General features: G+C 40.3%; 1 protein-coding gene across 3 annotated transcripts in view; it reads left to right on the forward strand.

Moving 5' to 3' along the window:
* KDM4C (lysine demethylase 4C) overlaps positions 1 to 23,395 on the forward strand; it is a 447,232-nt gene that overhangs the window by 416,122 nt on the left and 7,715 nt on the right. For all 3 annotated transcript variants that reach the window (XM_080819441.1, XM_080819442.1, XM_080819440.1), the window contains one exon: positions 21,597 to 21,716. In XM_080819441.1, the coding sequence (XP_080675567.1) occupies positions 21,597 to 21,716 (120 nt within the window). The remainder of the gene's footprint in view (positions 1 to 21,596; positions 21,717 to 23,395) is intronic.

Consider the following 23,395-nt stretch of genomic DNA (forward strand, 5'->3'; position numbering starts at 1 on the left):
TTTGGGAATATCCAATTTATATCAGTCATTTTTTAAAAAACATTTATTTATTTATTTGTCAGAGAGAGAGAGAGAGAGCGAGCACAAGCAGGGGGTGTGGCAGACAGAGGGAGAAGCAGGCTCCCTACTGAACAAGGAGCCCCACATGAGACTCGATCCCAGGACCCCGGGATCATGACCTGAGCCACATGCTTAACTGACTGAGCCACCCAGGAGTCCCTATATCATTCATTCTTTTTTACCTACTTATTCAGTGCTGTGGTAGGCACCATGGGAGGATTCAAAGATGTATAAACATAGATGTAGAAGTGATCCTGAGTATTCTGGAGGTAAAATAAAATACCAAAGTGGGTCTGAAATACTGAAGAAAAAAGCTGTTCCCAGAAACATTCTCTTCTGTGGGATTCTGGGAAGCTCCTCAATTTTCAAGTCAGGTGGCTGTGCAGACATTACAGTGGTAGAGACCAGGTTGATGGAGACACCACTTATCAGTAAGACCACTTCAGCTTTGGGAGTTTGTTATATATTTTACACTTTTTCTCCGAGTCTAAATAATTTTTCATTGTATGAGTATAATTTATTTTGCTTATCCATTTGCTGGTTGATGGACATTGGATAATTTTGAGTTTGGAGCTATTATGAATAATGCTGCTATGAACATTTGCTTTCAAGTCTTTGTATAGATGTGTGTTTTCATTTCTCTGTGATAAATATTTAGGAGTGAGATTATTGAGTTAATGGTAAGTATATGTTCAGCTTTTAAGAACCTGCCAAACTATTTTCCAAAGTGGCTGTGCGGTTTTATATTCCCACCAGCAAATATGTGAAGTTACAGTTTGTCTTCATCCTTACCAAAGCCTGGTATTGTCAGTCTTTTGGATAATAACTCTTCTAGCGGGTATATAGTAGGATTTCAGTGTGATTTTAGTTTGTATTTCCTTGATGGCTAATGCTTTTGAGCATCTTTTTAAGTGCTTATTCGGCATTCAGACATCATCTTTGTTGAAAGACCTATTCAAATATTTTACTTATTTTTTTTACTGCATTGTAAGTCTTTTTAAAAATATTCTGTATATAAATCTTTTGTCAGAAAGGATTTACAAATATTTTCTCCCAGTTTGTGTCTTAGCTTTACTTTCTTACTAGTGTCTGCAGAGCCAAAGTTTTAAATTTTGATAAAACCCAATTTAACATCAATTTGTTCTTTACCGATTATACTTTTGGTGTCGTGTCTTAAGAACTCTTTGGCTAACTTAAGGTCACAAAGATTTTCTTTTAGGCTTTCTTCTAGAAATTTTATAGTTTCAGGTTTTACATTTAGAACTATGATCCATTTTGAGTTAATTTTTGTGTGTTAATTTATTATTCTAAGTCATACCATAGATAATTAGTATATTATTTTAAAATCGATAGTCAGTGTTAAGAATTGTTTTTAAATTTGAGTCAGTTTTGTATTGTAACTTTCATGTCCTTTCCAAGTAAAGAATATTCAGTCCTTAGAGCGGGGCTGTGCTCTAGTAGTAGTCCTTGCAAAAACTCAAGCCTTTAGTGTTCGGGCTTCCATATATGATTTCTTTGAAGAAGGAAGTCTATAGCCATGAAAAAAATTGAAACCACTGGTTCAGATGAAGTAAATTTTATGTACTGTGAAAAGAGGTCTGAGACCCATGGCGTTAATGCAGCAGCTGTTACCTGTGTCTACCAGAGAGCATGACTATTGGGAGGTATCTCTAGTGGCCTTAACAGGCTCCCCCATGAATATTCAGCTCCAAACTGTGAATATTAGTGACATCATTTCTAAATTTTAAAGTAGGGCTGAATCGACTTCCATTTAATGGAAAATATAAACATAATGAAAATTCTTCATTTCTTTTGATAAATTTGTGGACAGTTGACATTGTTGCTTCGCATCATAGTATCAGAATGTCACCATTCATTATTGACCCTCTATTTCCCTTTAAATAAAAATGGCACATTAGCTATTTATGATTAGAGGTTTCAAAGTTTAAAATCTTTCCTCGCTCAAACTTTATTTTGATCTCAAACCTTGATACTGACCCTGAGTGTGGTATGATCATCCATGTTTTATATGCCTTAAATTTTCTGGAATTGACCCTTCCTGTAGCACAGTTGTAAGCACAAGATTCTGCAATTTCTGAAATATATAGTGAACAGAGAGAGCTTCCTGAGACAAACAGTCAACAGGGAGATTCCTATTTACAAGCCCCTTTACATTATCTTTCACCTTTAGCCAACCCCAGGTGCTAACACACTGGGACCTAGCACATAAATTGGTGTCACATCCCAGAAGATATTGAGCTCATATATCACCAGAGCTTATGTTCCTATTTGACCATGGGGTTTAAATTATTTTGGTAATAAACTTAGATTATGTTTGATAATAAGTCAATATTTATCCAGAAGTCAATACTATCTATTTATTGGTGAACTGACATTGCCTCATTTTATTATTTCCTTTTCATACCTTAGTTGAAAGAGGTTAGCCAAGTTTCATGAGTGAGAGAGAACGAGTAATAAATTTTGCCTTCTATTTTACTAAGCAAATGATATTTTGAGGTTAGAGTCTGTGGGTAAAAGGAGAGCAAGAATGAGGTAAGGAGAGAGAATAGAGTGTGTTTTTCCTTCAGTTTCCCTCAGTCTCTAACCTCAGTTAGAGAATATTCTCCACTGAGAAGTGAGTGGAGAACTTGGAAGCTGTGACCTGCTGTAATATTTGTTGGTTGCATGTGTTTCTGCAGATGAGCTGCCTTGCACCATCTGATTTTTTCGCTTCTGTAAGATAGAGGATATTATGTTTGCAAGTCTTCTGTGGTTTAGATGTTTTATCCAATACCATTAAACATAAAGAATGTTTCGCTCCTTCTAAATGTTATAATAGCATAATGTGCTGAATAATATTTTGTACATAGTTTTTCAGATGCAAGCAGGGTTTTCCAACAGTACTTAATGCTGATGTGATTGGTGCCTAAAAAAGATGCCTTCTGCAGATTGATGGCTAACAACTCAGTTAAAGGGGAGGAGGGTTGTAATTATGCATATTTCCAGTAAGATAGTTATAATGATATATTTATAGGCTACTGTTTTTAAAACATGCTTATATTTACCCTTTTTAGCCTTTAATTTAAAATGATCTGACCAAAAAAAAAAAAAAAAAAGAATAATCTGACCTAATGATTCCTTTGTTTGTGATACCCTCTTTTTGGTGGGGAGTAAAAGATTTAATCTTCTAAAACAGTTTACTTGATTAATGCCATAGGTAGTGACTAGCACAAAACAAGTAAACAAGTCAGGCTGTGATGGTTGCATTCTCCTCAGCCAGTATCTGCAGCCCTGTTGAAAGAGGGACTGTAAGAGAGCAGTTGAAAGAAAGTAAACGTGAGCAACATTGACAGTGAGATTCTGTAATCAGATAAGACCTATCCTGTGGAGATTATCTCATCATGCAACAAGCCTTATACAAGGCTACTAATAGTGGGCTTTATAACTTGGCTTCTTCTCACTAGGCACTTTATTCCCTTCCTGGGCAAGGAATTCTTATTTGTATATGAAATTTAACATTCCATTTAATTTTAAAATTTATTTTAATATTAGTAATCCACCCCCTTTTTAAAGTTTGTACTGAAACTCTATCCCATGTCATTAGTTATGTTTCTATGGAATTTTGTTTCATGTTATGCTTTGTTTTTGTCTTTGTCTAAAGTTGAAAGAGCAAATATCTAACCAATGTCTACAGGTGGGTTCCCTCCAGGGGAAGTCTAATGAGGATGGGGAAACAGTTGTGTTGGTGCTCAAGTCCCTTTTCTTGTCTAGGCATGAGGGGCTTATTTGGATGTGGAAGGCTGATGCTTCCCCAGGAGGCCCTTCTTCTTGTAGAGGAGAAATTGCTGCAGGGCCAGGCCTTTGATTAGCCACATCTGGATAACTGCATATGTGCATTATGGATTCCCTAGTCAAGGGGTATCTTACTCTTCAGTAAGAGGTAGCCTTACCATAAAAATGTGTTTATAGTCAGCTCCTATTACATTCCAGCCGTTGTGCTGGGCCCAGAAAACATGATGATGGTAAGAAATAAAACTGAAGTGGTTTTTGCTCTTATCAAATTTACCATGTACAGGGAAAGAGTAACATACAACAGTCACACTAATAAAAATGTAGTTGAAATTGAAATGAGCCATGAGTTGATAGGAATATAATCCTATAAGAACATGTAACCAAAAATGCCTCATATAGATGAGCAATCAATAAGTAGCTAAAGGACAGAGGTAGAGTATCCCAAACAAAGCATGCACAAAAGCTGTTGCAGGAAGGAGGATGGTCTGCTCAAGTTGCTTAAAGAGGTAAATGATGAGCCCAGAGAAGGAGGAAAGGGTCAGACTAGGTTAGGTTTTAAAAGTATGTTATAGGGTTGGGTCTTTATTCTAAGAGTGGGGAGAAGCCATTGATGCTTTTAAGCAGAATTCAACATGAAGAAATTTGTTATGAAGTATTTTCTTTGGCTTGAGTAGAGAAGATGAATTGGAGAGTGGGACATGGTAGATGCTGGGAAGCCAGTTAGGAGAGCATTTCAGTGGATCAGGGGAGAGATGTTGCAGCTTGGACTAAGGAGCAGTGGGAGAACTGGAAAAGGACTCAAAGGTGACCTGATACTGGGACTGAGGAAGAAAAAAGAGTCAGAGGTGATCCCCAGGGTTCTGGCTTGCTTAGCCAAATGGAAGGTCACATCCATCAATGAAGGAATGTTAGAAGAAGCCCAGGTCTTAGGGCCAAGATTATGAATTCAAACCTGGCCATATTGGAGTTTCTTTCCTTCTTCCTTGCTTTTCCCATGTCGAACAGTTACTGCATTTAGTGTCATCCCAAGACCCCTGGTTTGCAAAGCCTAGGTTTGGTTTTTGTTGTTGTTGTTGGTGGTGGTGGTGGTTTTTGTTTGCTTCAGAATTGAAGGGATGCTGAGTGAAAAGTCCCCATGCCACAATGTGAGAACAGACGTATTTCAGAAATGCCATGGTCTGGCACTTCCATTTTCATCTCTGAAAGAACATTCTGTAACACACACATACACACAAACACACAATTACCTCTCTCTCACCCATTTGATAAGACAGTGACTGTTTGCCCAAGTAATCTTCAACATGACAACACCAAAATTGATGAGCCATATTTACCCTTTATGGGACTTCCATCTTGACACACAAAAATTTAAATTGAGCATAACTGTGCAGATATAGACTTTGGCCTCACCGTACAGTGCATCCTAACTTCTTTTAATCCATAGCTGTCTTCAGCACTCATTTACCTGATTTTGCTTCCCCAACCCCTGTTTTCTGTGCATGTAGCCTGGGTGATCCCTTCCCACTCTGGAACTTTTAGTTCCTTTTGCCTTCAGTGGCTGTGCCTCTTTTCCCCAGGGCTTCCATGTTATGAACAAGAGTAAGGGTGATGCATCTGCTGTGTGCCCTGGGAAGAGCTCTCATTTACAAAGGAGATGGACGGTGTGGCCTTCCAGAATCTTGAACATCCCTCGTTTTGGAAATTCATTTACCTTGCTTTAAAGGGAAAGGATCAGTGATTTACGTTAATAGAAAAAATGTATTTGGTTAGTAGTAAGAGTTAGCAGCTAATATTTAACAGTCATATATGCACAGTGTTTTGTATTATGTACCCATGACTGACTAACATTCAAGAAATACAGAAGGCTACGAAAAGAAAAGTACAAGTCCCTGCAGTACCCCACATCTAGGTACAGCCCCACTTGCTGCTTTGTATATCCTCCTAGGATTTAAAAAATGAAGATACAAGGTTTATAAGTGCGTATGTCCATGCAAATTTTTGTTTGAGTGCACTAGGCACAATTTGACTTGCTAAAGCCAGGAGATGGCATCCCATGTACTATGAATATTATTGCTAATTGGTTATTAGTGATGGGATGTTAAAACCATTTCCTGGAAAGCCATACCCTTTTCTCTTCCTCTACTTCCATATATACTTTTTCACAGTATCATTTCTGGGGTTTTACCCACACCTATTCCCCTCTTAGTTTAACCTATAAAAGCTGGGCTCAGCTGTTCTGGTGGCGGCATAATATCCACTGACCCCCTCTTTAAGATGACCATATACCCTGTAGTCCTCCTCCCTTTGGCATATTTTTGGTTCACAGTTGCCAGTACTTACAGATCTACATCAATTCAAAACTGTGGCTACATGTTTCAAGGAAAGTAATGAGGATGCTAACAAAACTTCATGTGTTTTCTGGGGGGAGATTGAAAAAAGACCTGTCATAATTGAAATATTAATTGACTGATGACTCAGTGTTCATTAAGCAAGTCAGATGTTTCAAGAATCAGACTTCAAATAAATTAATAACCAACATGAAAAGAACAAAGAGGTTCCCATTTCAAAGGTTTGTTAACTCTCAGAAAGAGGGCACAACAGAATCCTCGATGGAATGCTGAACCAAGCATTCCAGGCTTGAGTGTGATCAGTCAAGCTAAATTCACTGCCCTTCTCTAATGTATTTTTAAGTCTTTGGATTAAAAGCTCTTGTTTGGATAAATCTGACAATAGTGTGTTATCTACGTATCATTTTCATTCTTGTCTGGGAGCATAAAAACAGCAAAATTCTCCCTAATTTCACATTAAGATTATTTTGATTTGACAGTCTTTTTGACAACACAAGAATGATTTGGGGAGTTTCTGAAATTTCTGACTTCCCTTTAAGGGTAATAGTGTTGAGTAAATATATTGATTCATTATCCTCTCCTCAACCATCTTATTTATCTGTCTGCCATTTGTGGCAGACTAGTCTCTGCAGAAATAGGTTGGTAGTAATTACACACGTCCTGTTCTTCATACGACAGTCTGTTATGAACATGATTGTTTAAGTTTATGCATTTGCATTAAATTTGAAAGGAAGGACATGTGAAATTAACAGATAGAAGAAGTGGCTTACATGGGAAGTATTTATAGATCGGGGTTGCTCACATTTTATTGCTATGCTCAGGCACATTTGCAACCTTGAGGAAATTCTGAATTACTTCATTGGTACATGCATATGCTTCAGGACTTGTCTGCTTCTGAACTTAATATAATATGGACTGACATTTTTTTTTTGACAAATCCTGTTCTCACAAATCCTTTCATTTGCCTTCACCCCTTCCTATTTCTCCTGTTTAAACCTGTGTGTGGAATCCTCTCTCCAGATGTTGCTCATTTGCTCAAAATCTTGCTCTGCTAGGCTGTAAAATACAAAATTAAATTAAATGATAGCCATCTCTTGGTGAGTTGCAACTCTATGCAAGTCGTTTCACTGTTCTGTCTTTCTCTTTAAAATGGGGACATTGTCCTGGGGGATCTCTTACACCTCTTCTGACTCTGGCAGGGGAAAACGCAAATGGGTTATCCTGACTCATTTCTGACTGTAAGTATCAGAATGTGACCCTGGCATCGATGTCCACTCTTTTGCGCACACAGTCCCCATTCCGGATTCCAGGCCTTGATGACCACGTAAGGGGTCACTGTGAAGGAGCACATGCTGGGCCTGCTTGGCAGAAGCTGAGAGCTGGAAGGTGGCTGTTGATCTGGGTACACAGCCACACACTGCAACATGGCATGACATTTATAAACTGCAACATCATTTGGAGACTAGAGGAGCAAGCTATTCTTAGGTCTCAGCCCAGGAGTAATTAATCCTTGACATATTTTTACACACCATGATGTCTTTCTGCAGTTGTACATTTTACCACAGAAGCTTTGTAAAAGCCATTTCCACAGCAATAGGCTCTCCACACACCTGTTTGTCTCATCGTTTCTAGGCTTTTTGCTTCATCCTCCGGCAAGTTACACAGCTGGATAGGTTAAAACAAGCTCCTTGTGTGCCCCTCAGAGAATGAGGTTGTGCTTTATGAATAAGTTTCCTTGGGGTGTTGATCCAGAAAGATGCTCAGTCTCTGTGGCCATGGAAGAAGCCGATGTTGTAAAGAGCTGAAGGAGCACAGCCACCTAGTGACTGAAGTCAGGTCAAGAGAGGAAATAACTGTCCGTCTGTGCCTGATTCTTATTCCCATTCTTTGCATACTCTACTCCCAGTACTCTGGTAAAGGAGGACTGGCACATGAGAAGAGTTTGAGAAATTTAGGAACCTTAACCTTAATCCACTGGAACTTCAGTGAGGCTTGGACAGGATGCTCAATGAGAGAATCTTAGCCAGGGGTCTCTTGTCTAAAAGCTCTGGTAACCATTGGCACAGTTCAGGGCCTCTACATATGTAAGATAGGCTAAGCGGTAAGTCCCCTCCTGCCACAGCCTTTAAACCACCCATTCCCTCCCCTGACTTTCCTCTGTGACTCTCTGAAATTCCCACCCACTGCAGAAGTCTCCTGTATCATAGCTGTGGTGAGTGATCCTCAAGTCCATTGTTGAGGATTGAGTCATTCAGTCCTCAAGTCCATTGTTGAGTCACTTGTCACTACAAGTGACAGGGAGCTCACTACCAATCTGTTGCTGTAATTATTAGGAGGCATTGGCTTCTTTGCTTGGAGCCTAAATGTTGCCTCTGAACCACCCAAAGAACCAGTCTTGTTCTTGACCTCTAGAACAAAACTGAATAAGCCCCTATTCACAGCTCTTCATGTTTGTGAAGACATAGGCTCCTCCTGAATCTTCTCAAATCCAAACAAAATTTTCCTCCTGCCTCACCTATTTGCTGTGGGAAGGAATGAATGATCTAATGAGAAAATGGTTTTCAGAGTGCTCTTCCTTCAGGACACCCCTGAATATGAAATTTTTTTGGACAGTGTCCTACTCTTAGATGTGAGAACACTGTGCCTTAAAGCCAATCTGACCATGCAAGCATGACAACTCCTTGTTCTTTTCATCTAGCCATTGAACACTTACCAATGCAGCTAGGAGGAAGATTAAGTGAATTACTTATGCAGCTATTAAAAATCATGTTTTCATGGAACACTGCATCAAAAACTAATGATGTACTGTATGGTGACTAACATAATAAAAAAAGATCATGTTTTCAAAGGATATTTAATGGCACAATATAATAAATGGAAAAATTGGTGTATATAGTATGATCCCAATTATTTATAAAAGTATAAATGTGCAAAAGGAAAAATCCTCGAAGGAAATGCATTGAAAAGTTACTGATTATCTCTAGAGAATGTAATCATAGGTGATTACGATTTTCAGTTTTATCACCTTCTTATAGTTTCCATATGAGCATGTTTTATTTTTATAATAAAATTATTTTTTAAAAAGATCTGAACCATTCTAAGAACTCTTTATTTTGTGACTCATTTTCCCTGGTTTTCTCTATCTGGATCCTTTCAGATTCTTGTGTCAAATTTTCATTCTAGTTCTCTTATCTCTTGAGGCATCTTGAAGCTCTCTGGAATATGATAACCACGTAGTGTGCTAATAATCATTCTGTTAAAGTACTTTGCACTGTAATTCTATGACAGAGGAGTTCTCACACTTACCTTTTTTATTTTTATTTTTTATTTCAATGTCTGTATCTTCCACTGAGTTGCATGAAATAGAAAGCCACATCTGTTTTTCTTAGAATACAAGAAATGCTTGAAAATTAGGTGTTGAGTGAATGACTGCCCCACTTGTCCACTTACTGGCCTGGTTACCTGGGGCACATAATTATGCTTCTTACCTAGATGGGAGATGACATCTGCTTACTGACCCTTGGATCCTTAGCTAGGATAACCTTGTCTGATCATCTTTTGTAGTAGGTTCTTGGCTTCTTAGTGCATCCTCTCCTCAGAATTTTAAATCTTAAGGTTCATCTGCTCCCAAGGTTTTCTGTCCTCTTGCTATCATCCTCCAGATGTTCCTCGTTGATATGAATTAAATCCAGTCACAGTTCACTTGAAACTCACCAGCTGCCAGTCACTTGTGCTATGCTTTTCTCTTCCCCTCCCTCTCCTCTCCTTTTAAATATATTTTAGCTCTAATTCTCCCAACAGTCCTTTAAGGTCATGTTATTATATGCATTTGATTGATGGGGAAACTAGTGCATCAAGAGTAGCGTGGGTCCAGTCACTTCTTTGACCCCAGGCAATGTGATCCCAGGATCACATTGGAAGCTGTGCTCTGTGCCATGTCAGTTGCTTTGAGAAGTAGAATGTACACTGTGGAGCAGAATGCGAATTCACAGAGGCCAGCACTGGCCAGACGCTGCTCTTCTGACTGCAAAGCCCCTATTATGGCAATGTGAACACAGGAAAGTCTGCCTGTCCCATAATGCTTACCCCTATCTTTCCTTTCCTCCTCTTTTTCCAGCTTTTGGAACTGATATTTATTTTTTTTTAGAAGATTTTGTTTATTTATTTGACAGAGAGATCACAAGTAGGCAGAGCAGCAGGCAGAGAGAGAAGGGGAATCAGGCTCCCTGCTGAGCAGAAAGCTTCACGCAGGTCTTGATCCCAGGACCCAGAGATCATGACCTGAGCTGAAAGTAGAGGCTTAACCCCCTGAGCCACCCAGGTGCCCCAAGAACTGATACTTATTTTTAGAAATCATGACCAAGAAATTCACCTCAAGACTGTCTTTCTGTTTTGTGGCATGAGTTTTTATTGACATAATAAAATATTTTGTTCCCTTCATGCTTCTTAGCCTTTGCCACAGCTATAAAAAGGGAGAAAAGATCTGCCCTATAGATGGCAATGTTTTCTCCTTATTTGAGTGTGAAGAGTTCCAGTCCTGGTGTGCTTATGCCTTAGTGTCTGCAGGAAAAGCAGGATGAAGATGCAGCCAGTCCAGAATGGTGTTGGCCGTCCCTCTATGGTGGCAAGAAGTTGATGTGTAGAGACAGCTATGCAAGCCTGGGCAAGGGAGTTGACAACAGTTACCTTAACCCTAACATGGAGGTAATACTAAATACCAGGACTATTGTTGAAAAAAAAAAACTTTTTTAAAGATTTTATTTATTTATTTGACAGAGAGATCGCAAGTAGGCAGAAAGACAAGCGGGGGCAGGGGGTAGGGATGCAGGCTCCCCGCTGAGCAGAGAGCCCAATGCAGGACTGGATCCCAGGACCCTGAGATCATGACCTGAGCTGAAGGCAGAGGCTTAACCCGCTGAGCCACCCAGGCACCCTAAAATTGTTGAAATACAATGTATAAAGCAGTTAGTATAGTGTCCAGCACATAATAAACACTCAAGTAGTGATGTGACTGTGTTTCTGGTTGTTATTGGTGGTGGCGGTGGCTAGTAGTTTTTAGTCAACCCATTGGTTAGAAGTCCCTAAGCATAAGATTCCCAGTAACACGTTCAAATGATATATCCTCCAAAACTTTATTGAAAGATCTAAGAAGAAGTACTAAAAAGCTTGAAACATGCAGATTCCCTTTTCCAAGAACTTTGTGTTTCTGGGCTTATTTCACCCACTTATTTCACCCATCCCCCACCCACCTCCCCTCTGGTCACCACCTGTTTGTTCTCTATAGTTAAGAGTCTGTTTTTTGGTTTATCTTTTTTCCTTTGTTTATTTGTTTTATTTCTTCAATTCCATATACAAATGAAATCATATGGTAATGTCTTTCTCTGTTTTTGTTTAGTTTAGTTGAGTTTAGATTTTGCTTAGCATTATACACTGTGGTTCCATCCATACTCCTTAGAAGATGAACATGAAAGATTCCTGTTTGGGTTCCTGGTGTGACAGGGCATTGGCCCTGCAATCATTGGTGACATCATTCCAGAACAAATTCTAGAGGTAGAGAAAGGGGTCAGGGCTACAGCTCCGTCCTCCCGACTTGGCCACCCCCCTCAGCATTTCACTGGGATTGCTTCACCAACTGTGGGTGCCCCAATAAAATCAAGCTACTAGTGCCAAAGCCTTCAACAGTGATCCCCAAAAGCACTGCTGGAGCTACCAGCTTGCTGCTCTGTCTGACATATGTCTTTAAGGATTACATAGCTGCTCTCACCACAGCTTACAAAGTGTTCACATTTACCTAGCCAAGTGAGTGCAGGAGAGTCCTGAATCAGGGCTTTTTGATTAATTGAGTTTATGTGGAGGGTGACTTAACTTTGAGGGAAAGACATGGGGAATTTTGGTTAACCACTAGGAGAAAGTCCTTGATACAGTTGATGTCACAGAAGGGTGAGTCGTGGACAGAGTCCCCACATTCCAGCCACCTACCTATTATTATATACGGTGCCTCATATTGTAGATATCCATGGGAATATTTGAGTCCCCAACTGGACTTGAATTCCTTGAGAGAAAAGACTTCAGAAGGACTCTTTTTGTCTCTGTATTCCCAGGGTGGAGCTCAGAACCAGGCACAGAGAATGTAAGTCAGAGGGAGGGAGAAAAGGCTGGGAAGTGGGGGTGGGACTCTCTCAAAGGTGGGTAGTTGGTAAGTGAATGAGTCTTTCAATTCCATTAATCCTCTCCACTACCAAGAATCCTTGTTAGCATTTCAGAGCCCCGCCATTAACTGCCTCTGCGTCCCTCTCTCATATGCCATTTCTGTTAGGTCAGCCCCTCATTGTCACCTCATTGTCACCTCTTATGCTGTATCACTTAAAAGAACTAGAAAGATAATTTTCAAAACAAAATGCCTAACTTGGTATTTTCTGTGCCTTTTAAAGCCTTTGCTTGCCAGAATCTCATCTATTTCTAATAGTGTCACTTCTTTTAGAAATATATTATCTGAGGCTTAATGCTGTGGTAACCTTTAGAAACATAAAACAACCTCTGTCTCTGGCACCTCAGTATTACTGGGCATGGTATCCACTCTTGGCTTTTGGCAAAAGGGTAAGTGTGTGCTAAACTTGGCCCTCAGGAATTCACCAAATATGTGTCAGTGTTGTTGTTTTTTTCTCTCTCTGTGGAGAAGACACTATGGTTTAGAAGACAGGTGTGGTTAAGTGTCAGGGCATTGGCAAAGGGTGACTGCTGGAAAAGAATCTAGCTGTTTGAGGGAATAACGAGGCATTGCCCCAGCTGAACAGAGACAACCAGAGTATCTTGGGAGTGGAGAAGGGGTGTTTGTTTGTGCTTCCCTTACAAAAGAAAAAACTATTAAAAAGGAAAGCTGGACATCAGAATTTGAGTTTTCCCAGAATGAGGAGTGTCAGTGTGGAGGCAGGTTGGCTTGAACCCATTATCCCCCAGGCTACAGTGACAGTGTTTTATAACTGGGACAGAGCACAGATAAGATACCTCAGTGCAGGGGTATTTCAGATTTTCTTTCAGGTATGTTCATGCAAAGGAAGCAGCTTGGAATTAGTTTTTTTCTTTATACGTAGAGGTATAGTGTATTCTGGAGATAACCTCAAGCAGTGATTATAAACATGGCCAAGCATCATATTGTTCAGGAGTGCATTTAGCTAGGACCATGCCTTAGATTGACTGAATCAGAATTTTCTGTGGTGGTTAAGATTTATTGCACTAGAGAAATGAGTCTGATGTTGAATTTTTCAAAGCTTAATGAAATTAACTTTATAAATAGTTTATGTACCTTTTTACCAACTTATTCCTGTTCTAAAACTCTAAGAATATAGTCAGTAATTTGGACAAAGATTCATGGAGAAAAGTATATAATAGCATTATAGATGATAGGAGAAAATTGGAATGACCTATATATCTTACAATGGGAGAGTGGTTTAATTAATTGTGAAATAGCCATAATGTTGCATGTATTCAGGCAGTAAAATGGAGTTTTAAAAAGATAATTAATAACTAAGAAGATACTCTTAATTATAGGCGATAAATGGCAAGGTACAAAATCATAAATGTACACAAGTGGACAAATATAATATGATTTCATTTATAATGAGGTACTTAGAAATAGTCAAGTTCATAGAGACAGGAAGTAGAGTGGAGGTTGCCAGGGGCTGGGGGTAGAGGGGAATGGGGAGTTCGTGTTTAATGGATGTAGAGTTTTAGTTTGGGATGATGAAACATTTCTGGAGAGGAGGGTGGTAATGGGTTGTACTACATTGTGAATGTACATAAAGCCACCAAAATGTGTACTTAACAATGATTAAAATAGTAAAATTTATGTTATGTCTATTTTACCACAATGAAAAGGAAGACCTCTTCCCTCCAAATGCTGTAGAAGGAGTGAAGGAGCAGGGCATGAGCTGCAATACTGAGCTCTTCACAAAAGGCAGCCTTGTCTGCCTCTTTGGAGAGCTCAGTTGTGCTCCATGTGAAAGAAAATAAAGTTTGTAGCTGTGAAAAAAATTATGTATAGGAAGGTCTTTTTAAAAAACACATGGAAGCATAAAGATAAAACCAAATGGTAACAGTGTTTACTTTTTAATCATTTTTTTCATTCCAGTATAGTTAATATACAGTGTTAAATAAGTTTCAGGTGTACAATATAGTGTGATTGAATTCTATACATCACTAAGTGCTTATCATGATAACTATATTCTTAATCCCCTTCACTTATATCACCCATTCCCCCACCCACCTCCCCTCTAGTCACCATCAGTTTGTTCTCTATAGTTAAGAGTATGTTTTTTGGTTTATCTTTTTTCCTTTGTTTATTGTTTATTTCTTAAATTCCACATATGAATGAAATCATATGGTAATGTCGTTCTCTATTGTTTTGTTTTGGTTTTGCTTAGCATTATACTCTCTGGCTCCATCCATGTTGTTGCAAATGGCAAGATTTAGTTTTTTTATATAGCTGAATAATATTCCATTGTAAGGATATTCTACTTCTTTATCCATTCATCAGTCAATGGACACTTGGGCTGCTTCCATAATTTGGCTGGTATAAATAATGGGGCTGTAAACATCAGGGTACATACATCCTTTTGAATTAGTGTTTACATATTCTTTGGATACATCCCCAGTAATGGAATTACTAGATCATATGGGAATAGTTCTATTTTTAACTTTGGAGTAATCTCGAAAGCCACCATGGCTGCACCAGTTTGCACCAACAGTATGTGAGAGTTCTTTTTTCTCCACATCCTTGCCAACACTGGTTGTTTCTTGTGTTTTTGATTTTAGCCATTCTTACAGGGTGGTAACAGCATTTACTTCTAGGTGATGAACATGTGGGTTGTTTTTTTTTTCTATCTTTTAAAATTCTATAATTTCCCCTACTGAATTTATAGTAGATGCTCAGAACAAAGAATTATTAAGAAAAATAATATTTAAATGTTTTCTATCTTTGTTATCTTCACATGAAGGGTAATATTAAATATGACTTCTATTTAACAAATAGTCCAAGATTTAACCCTTCCAAATATGGTTCATTCCTTCAAAAGAGTCCCCTTGAGAGACTACCATTGATCAAGATACTTGGCGACTCACCTTTTTGGCTTGGAGTGTATTCTTGTGGATATCCCTAAAGAGAGTTCATCTTCAGATTGTGGTGTTTAATGAAAACTTGGGGACAGTCACAAATGACATAGAGCCAAGACTTGTGATTAGGAAGGTAGTCTATGAATATGTCCTTTCTCTTTTTGAAAGATGGCTTTCCTCGTAAACAAATTGAATGAGGACTGGGTGCTCTGGGAAGCCCTCCAGTTTTATATTCCACCATTAAATGAAAGATGTAATAATCTCTGCTTTGTGAGGAGAGGGATCTACCATCATAAACAGCAGTTACTTACCATTTAGGGTTGTCAGTTGTAAGCAACAAAAAGTGACTGTAACTGATTGAAGCACTAAAGAAACTTAGTGGAAAGTTATTAGGAAATCCACAGACTCTCCAGGTATGCCAAAGAACAAGGTCAGAGAACTGACAAAAACAAGGGAGGCTGCTCGGTTGGAACATGGGCAGGACAAGGCCACAGACCCAGTCCAGGAAGGACACAGCTGCTTCCCCTTGTGTGGTCAACCTGGCCCTGGGCTCTGCCTTTGGTGCATGGGTGCTGCTGTTATGGCTGCCACTGCTGCACTCTTTTTTTTTTTTTTTTAAAGATTTTATTTATTTATTTGTCAGAGAGAGAGAGAGAGAGGGAGAGAGAGTGAGCGAGCATAGGCAGAGGGAGAATCAGGCTCCCTGCCAAGCAAGGAGCCCGATGTGGGACTCGATCCCAGGATGATGGGATCATGACCTGAGCCGAAGGCAGCTGCTTAACCAACTGAGCCACCCAGGCGTCCCCATGGCTGCACTCTTGAGAGTGTTCTCCTCTCTGCTGCTTCTCTGCGTCTCTGATCACAGGGTTTACGTTGCGAGCAGGTGCAGCCGATTGGCCAGCCCCATCCGTGTCTGCTGCCAGGGAAGCTGGGTAAGGGAGTATCTGGCATTCTCCAGTGTCTGTAATGGCCGGCCAGTTCTGCCTCCCACTGAGAATCCGAAGGGGAGATGAGGGTTCAGATGCTGGGCAGCCAAACAAATGATAGATAGCTAGTACAATTAGTACATGGCTATCAGTCAGTCTTGTTAATCCCTGCCAGAGTCCATTAATGAGCAGGTGATTATCCCTCAGAATGCCAGCAGCTGCTGGTATCAGTTTGCTCCCCGTCACTTAAGCACTTTCCCCAAAGGGGACTGCCAGAAATTCCAAACTATATGCCTATTAACCACTGGGAGTTCAAGTACCACATCTTCCTGTGCTACAGCTGGACTGACAGACAGGGTTGCCTGCTCTGTGGTTTACACTTGTTAGGAGTAGAGGTGGGACTCGGTCAGGGGGAACATGGCAAAACAGGCAGCATTCAAGCACAGCCAGTTGTAGAGGTCCTTGCAGAGGCCCCAGTAAGAGTTCCAAGAATGCGGTGACTTCAGAATTCCAATAATCAGCCTGGTGGCCAGGCTTTTCTCTGTAGTTGGTGGAGCAAGCATGGGAGTCAGCCCTGACTTTGGCAGCAGTGTGATATGACACGGTGCTCTCGCCTGGGTTGATGACCCATCCCAGTCCTTTCATCAGAGCCTTTTAATCATAGCCAGAAGCCTGCCCTTGACTATGATTATGATTTCTGTCTTTAATTTTCACATCATCTATTTAGGACTCTAGCTACAGGCTTAGCAGCAGCTCCAGATAGCAGTGTCCCTGTGGACAGGGCTCTGGCAGGCCTTAAGGGAGTTCATACATCCCTGGAGGCAGTATGGCAAACAGTAAACAGCTATTTATGTCAGGTGAAGCCAAACTGCTTCTGAGGGTCTAGACAGCAACTGGGAAAAATGCATTAGTCAAGGTTTTAATGCATATAATTTTCCAGCAAAGGTGTTTACTTGCTCCAGCAACACACTAAGAACTGCATTAGGAAAGACTTCTTTAGCATTTTACATCCTTTACATCCTTTAATAGACCTCAAATACCAGAATGCTTTAAAAAAAAATCACATGGGTCACATAGAGCTATGGGGGGAGGGAGGCTGGAATCTTCTTTTTGAATGTGTGCCTCAGTGGTTTGGACCATACTTTAAGGAGCCATGCTCCTTGGCACCGCCCGGGGAGATGTGAGCCAGCTGAAGGCCTTTAAGAGAGGGGGCAGGCCATTCACTGGGGCTTTCACAAACTAAATCCCCTCGTGATTTTATTTTTCAGACTTTTTAAGAGAAACTTAAAAAAAAAAAATATGAAATCTTGGAGCACCTGGGTGGCTCAATGGGTTAAAGCCTCTGCCTTCGGCTCAGGTCGTGATCCCAGGGTCCTGGGATCGAGCCCCACATCAGGCTTTCTGCTCAGCGGGGAGCCTGCTTCCCTTCCTCTCTCTCTCTGTCTGCCTCTCTGCCTACTTGCGATCTGTGTCTGTCAAATAAATAAATAAAATCTTAAAAAAAATATGAAATCTTACTCAGATTATTCAGTCAGTAAATCTTATTCAGTCCATAAATCAAATAGAAGTTCTTTCTGGTTGAAGTGATCATGGCGACCAAATACTCCACATGCATCTCCCTTCAAGGACCCTGAGGCACTCACACCATACAGATATGGGGTTCAGTGTGACAGGCCTCCAGGTGTGGACAAGATGCCCTCTGTCTCTAGCTTGGGGAGCTAGACATTGTTCACTCCTCCAGTGTCTCACACAGATGGTCAGTAAATATATACTGGATTAATGATTGTGAGAATTTGGGAGACTCCTGCTTTGGAGGGACCAGGAAGACCTCAATAGCAAACCTTTCAGCTTCTTTTCATCAGCCCACATGCTTCTACTTGCATTCCTGTTTGAATGCTTTTTACTCCATGTAGTCATAGAAAGTTTCTGGCAAACTCAAAAATTTGAGACAGCTGGTGAGTTGATCATCTCTCTATGGAGGAAACTAGATATCACAGAAATACATTTTTTTATGTTTTACTATGAGCTGCCTTAAATCCATTTGGAAAGTAGCTGGGGTATAAAGAGCAAATAATACTAAATGAAGTTTTATGCAAATCAGAATAAAACTACTTCCAGCTAAATGACCTCCAGCTGAGAAGGTAGCCCTCAAGGCTAAGAGGAATGTCTCCTGATGGAGGATGAGAAAAGGAGATTCACAGAACAGTATTGTGTTGTTATGTAGTTGGTTATTTTTCTTTTTTCTTCTTTACTATAAACAAAGAAAAAAGGAGTTCTGAAGGTAAGACTGAGAAAGCAAACTGAAGTGTCCTTCCTAGATTTTGACATGAAAGAGTATGAAGTGATTTTTTTGTGACTGATACAGAGCAAAGTTGGGTAGAGACTGAGCTGTAAGCTGCTCTGAGGTCAGACACTGTCAATGCCAAATTAAGGCTTGTGAGTAAAGGGTAAATTGACAGTGAGACAGATATAAAACTGTATCTCAGACATTTCATTTTCAAACACCTTAAAAAAAAAGAATTGTTTCTCACTTGGTAAAGTTGCATGTGTTTAGTTTATTAATAAAGCTATATTTTTATGATAAATCGCTCAAGTATCTTCATACTTTGCTTAGGCCACATTTCCAAGGCCATTGCCACACCTTTGATGATACGGTACTTAAAATTTCAGGTCCAGGATTTGTTTTGGAGAATTATTTTAAAGGTTAGACAATCTCTATCAAAGGTTAGATCTCTTAAAGTAAGGACCTGGGCGCCTGGGTGGCTCAGTGGGTTAAGCCGCTGCCTTTGGCTCGGGTCATGATCTCGGGGTCCTGGGATCGAGTCCCGTGTCGGGCCTCTCTGCTCAGCAGGGAGCCTGCTTCCCTCTCTTTCTGCCTGCCTCTCTGCCTGCTTATGATCTCTGTCAATAAATAAGTAAATAATTAAAAAAAAAAAGTAAGGACCTAAGTCTCCTAGGGAGTGCATCCTCTGTGTTCCCCCAAGGCCTTGAATTCCCTCTCTTGGAATTGAAGGGCCCAAAAAATAGAATTATCTTGCCTAAGGAAAAGCAATAGAGAGAGACAATGGAGTCAGGATTTGGAGATTGAAAAGATCTTCTTCATTACTAACAAAGCAGATGTGTGTAGTTTATGTCTGTGGTCAAATATGGTTCCTAATACTGGACCTGAGGATTAGACAGGCCTCCTAGTGACAAGGGTCCAGGATACCGCCAGCTCCTCTCCAGGGAAGGAGCAGAGCAGAACTTGAGTTCTCTGTCCACAGGGTGGCTCCAAAGAGAAAGGGAACATGAGGAGTAAAGCCAGTTACCAAACTTTACTGGCTCCCAGCCCCTGGGTATCTCAGCACATCTTTTTTACACAGTTCCATCTATTAAGTAACTTAGGTCTAAACAGCTTAAGAGTAGGAGTAGCAAGCTTGGTGTCTGACAAGTGTCATTGTGTTTCCCCTGAAAATATCCCACAGAGCCCCTGCAAGTTTGCTGGGGTGCCCCAGGGCCCTGTGGTGCATAGTTTGGAAAATGCCATCTCCTTCAGAACTCAGCAACAAAATTCAGTCACTGCTTATTCTCTTGGAGGAGTGGATGAATGAGAGTGGTAAAGAAGCCAGGAACATTACCCCAGTGGAGTTCCTGCAAGTGGAAGACAACTTTAGAAGAGGGAAGACACACACTCTTGTGTTGCCTTCCTGCTCCCTACTCCTATCCCCGAAGCTTCCAGGTTTCAGCTTAGTTATCCGAGAGCTGACGTAGTTTCCCAGCCTAGGAGACTGGATAGTATGTACAGAGAATCTGTACGCTCCAGCATTCTTAGTACCAGGGACATCTTCGGAAGGGAAATGCCAAATAAGTTGATGACCCCAGGGGCATATGTGGAATACATTTCTACAGCCCACCCTTTTGATTCTGCATGTTCAGAGGCCAAATAGTACAGAAGGCCAAGGAGAACCTTATTTTTATTTAACTAAATTAGATGCAGACTGTCAATTCTATGGAGCCTCTGAGCAAATTTTTCTTTGCCCATAGCTTTAAATGGAAGGGAGTCTGCAGTAAGCAAAATGAATAGCTGAGCCTCTCATGTATAGTACAAACCCGACAATAAAATGGCCACTCCTTTATAATACGGAATTTCTACTAATAATGAAAAGTAATAGATGGTGGATTTCTAGTCATAAACAACTAAATATTTCCTGTGTGTGCCTCTCATTTAAACCGTAGACCCATACCCAGTCTGCATTTATAGCTTGATTGGTCAAGTGTGCATTTCCATCAGTCAGATTGGCCTCATCAGTAAAATACCAGTATTAGCAGAGCACAAATTGCTAAATGTGCAAAAAATTTACCAAAGAGATCAAGTACTTAATTCATTTGTATTAAAATTTTACTATGTCATACCCAGTACATACAAATTTAAGAGTTTGCAAACTGTGTCTGTGAAAACATTTTATGAGACCTGTTACTGCCCTTCCCCACCAAAAAACAAAGCACCTTTTAGGATGGACGACAGGGGTTTGGTCTAAACTACTCTCTTAGGAGGAGACACTGTTGAGTAGAAGACATGAGATGAAAAGACTGGCTATGGGTGCCACCTATGGATGCCCATGGAAGGAAGAGGGTTGGTCACTTAATGGGCGGCCGGCAGAAGCATGCCCCTCCAGGGAGGTACAGGGATCTTCTAAAGAGGCCTGCCAAACTGCACACACCCCTCCTAGCCTCACCTGCCAGGCTGCCGGTGCTTCTTGCTTTCCTTTTCCCTTGCTGTTTTGTCACAGCCTGCTGGCTTAGACCTCACTCTGTTCCTCCCTGGCCCCATTTCCACCTGTGTGTCCCAACTCTTACTCTCCTATTCAGCTTCACTCCTCCAGAGATGCTGACAACTTAACAGAATCCCCTTGGAGGCTCAGTTTCCTTGTCAGTAAAATGGGGATAATTAATAATCTCTGCCTACTTCTTGGAGTGATTATTGAGGATCAGATGAGTTGTATGTTAAAGCAGTTGGTTAACTGCAAAATGCTATATAAATGTCAGGTGTTGTAAATCATGAGCTGGTCTCTTCAGCTAAAGGAGTTTCCATGCATATTTTAGTTACCTTCTGAAAGAGTCTTTGTCAAGTAGCAAATGTAAATGCTCCTGTTTTTTTCCTGCTTGGCTTATGGTAGCTCCTTTGCAACTTTATGATGTAGGCTAAATCTTTAAGTACTCCTTTGGCTCATATCTCTTCCCCTGAACACCCATGCAAGATCATAATCCATAAAACACAGAGGCAATAACTCCTTTTAATTGCCAGGAGTTCATCATTTGCTAAGTTCTAAATGCAGTCACTTAGACACTTGCCTTGAAAAGCCCGTCTCTATTTCTTCCACAGAGCCGAGACTGTGTGAAGCTGGGCCCTCCTGCTGAGGGAGAAGTCGTCCAAGTCAAGTGGCCCGATGGCAAACTCTATGGGGCAAAATATCTGGGATCAAATGTTGCCCACATGTACCAGGTGAGTGCTGTCCCGTGTGAGATGTTTGCTGAGATGAATAGGAGAAGCCAGAGGGCAGATGCATATCCACTGTGCTGCTGATCAATAAGCCACACGAATTTGGAGCACCTCTTACTTTATAAAGGAGGCAAAGATTTGGTCTCTAATGACCCAGATACTGGAGTTTTATTATCAAGTTCAATACTGGAAAACTAACAGCATTTGATGGATGGTTTAATTGTAAAGAATATAGTTAGGCCACAAAGATAAGCAACTAGATGGTAGGCTGCTTTCTTGTGTGTACATCATTTGGAGAGAGACTAATTGGCTGCTTCATCTCACCGTAAGCCAAGACAATGATGGCTCTTCATCAGCCAGCAACCCCTGAATGGGTGGCTTTTGCCTGAAAGACATAGCCCCATTGGGGGTCTCCTCAAACCTAAATCAATTATGTATTGACACAGTTGTGGCCACCTAAGCTTAAACGAGCACTTAATTCATGATAAGTACAGCAATTAGTTGGATATTTGTTCACTAGGGAACTCTACATATTACTAAAGAGTATATATACCATCAAATAATGAAAATATTTTATCCCTATCAGAAATGAAAATGAGTTAAACTCTAACAAGGAAAATAACACAGATGGCAGATGTACTTTTATGTTCCTTTAGGATTTAAAAAGGAACACATTTATTAGAATCAATGTATCATAGTGCTTTAAGTAACACCATGGCAGAGATCACTGTTCTCAAGCTAAACAGTAGAGTAAAAACAGGGAGATTGAAGTAAAAGAAGAAAAAAGTAAGAAGGTTCAGGTCTGTTAAGTTAAAAACAGCTTGAGAATGATTAAGACTGCCAGTTTCAGCACAGAAGTTGTTCAAAGACTGGTAAGGGGCAGGGGCTTTAGTGGGAGAGCACATTATAAGACATTGCACCAAGAATTAGAGCATGGTGTAATTAAAGGGGTTCAAAGAGGTTTAGGAAACTTGAACATTTTTTAAGGTCTAGAAAAGCCCAAGGTGAGTAGGGAGGGGAGGACATTTATACACATGTTGCGTATATGTGTACTCATACCCACATGTGTGCATGTGTGTGTAAAGGCTATTTTCCCCTTTGTCATAATGTTAAGTTGCTGGAGCTTCTGTGTGTCAGAATGTCCAGAATTAGGCAAAAATCATAAGACAGACTGATCATACTGGAGACTCCTAGAAAAGAAGCATTACTACATCATTCAAAAGGAAATAATTGTATTTAATTAAACAATAAATGCAAAAGTGAAGCATCTTATACATGTAGCAAAGCTATTAGCTACATGAAAAGTATCATAATGAGGACATGCTGAAATTCAGGCTAATTAGTAATCGGTGTGTTAATGTCAGTTGAATTTATGATGGCCTATCAACATAGAACTATAAGCATATTTATAGACTCAATGAAAAAGTTAAGGCTAGTATTAAAGTTGTCTCTCAAGTGCAACTAGTTTAAAGTTCCTCATTAAACCAAGGGCCCTTTTTTTTTTTTTTTAAAGATTTTATTTATTTATTTTTTATTTGACAGACGGAGATCACAAGTAGGCAGAGAAGCAGGCAGAGAGAGAGGAGGAAGCAGGCTCCCTGCTGAGCAGAGAGCCCAATGTGGGGCTCGATCCCAGGACCCTGGGATCATGACCTGAGCCGAAGGCAGAGGCTTTAACCCAC

This window comes from Martes martes, assembly GCF_963455335.1.
Source record: "Martes martes genome assembly, chromosome: 12".
Lineage (NCBI taxonomy): Eukaryota > Metazoa > Chordata > Mammalia > Carnivora > Mustelidae > Martes > Martes martes.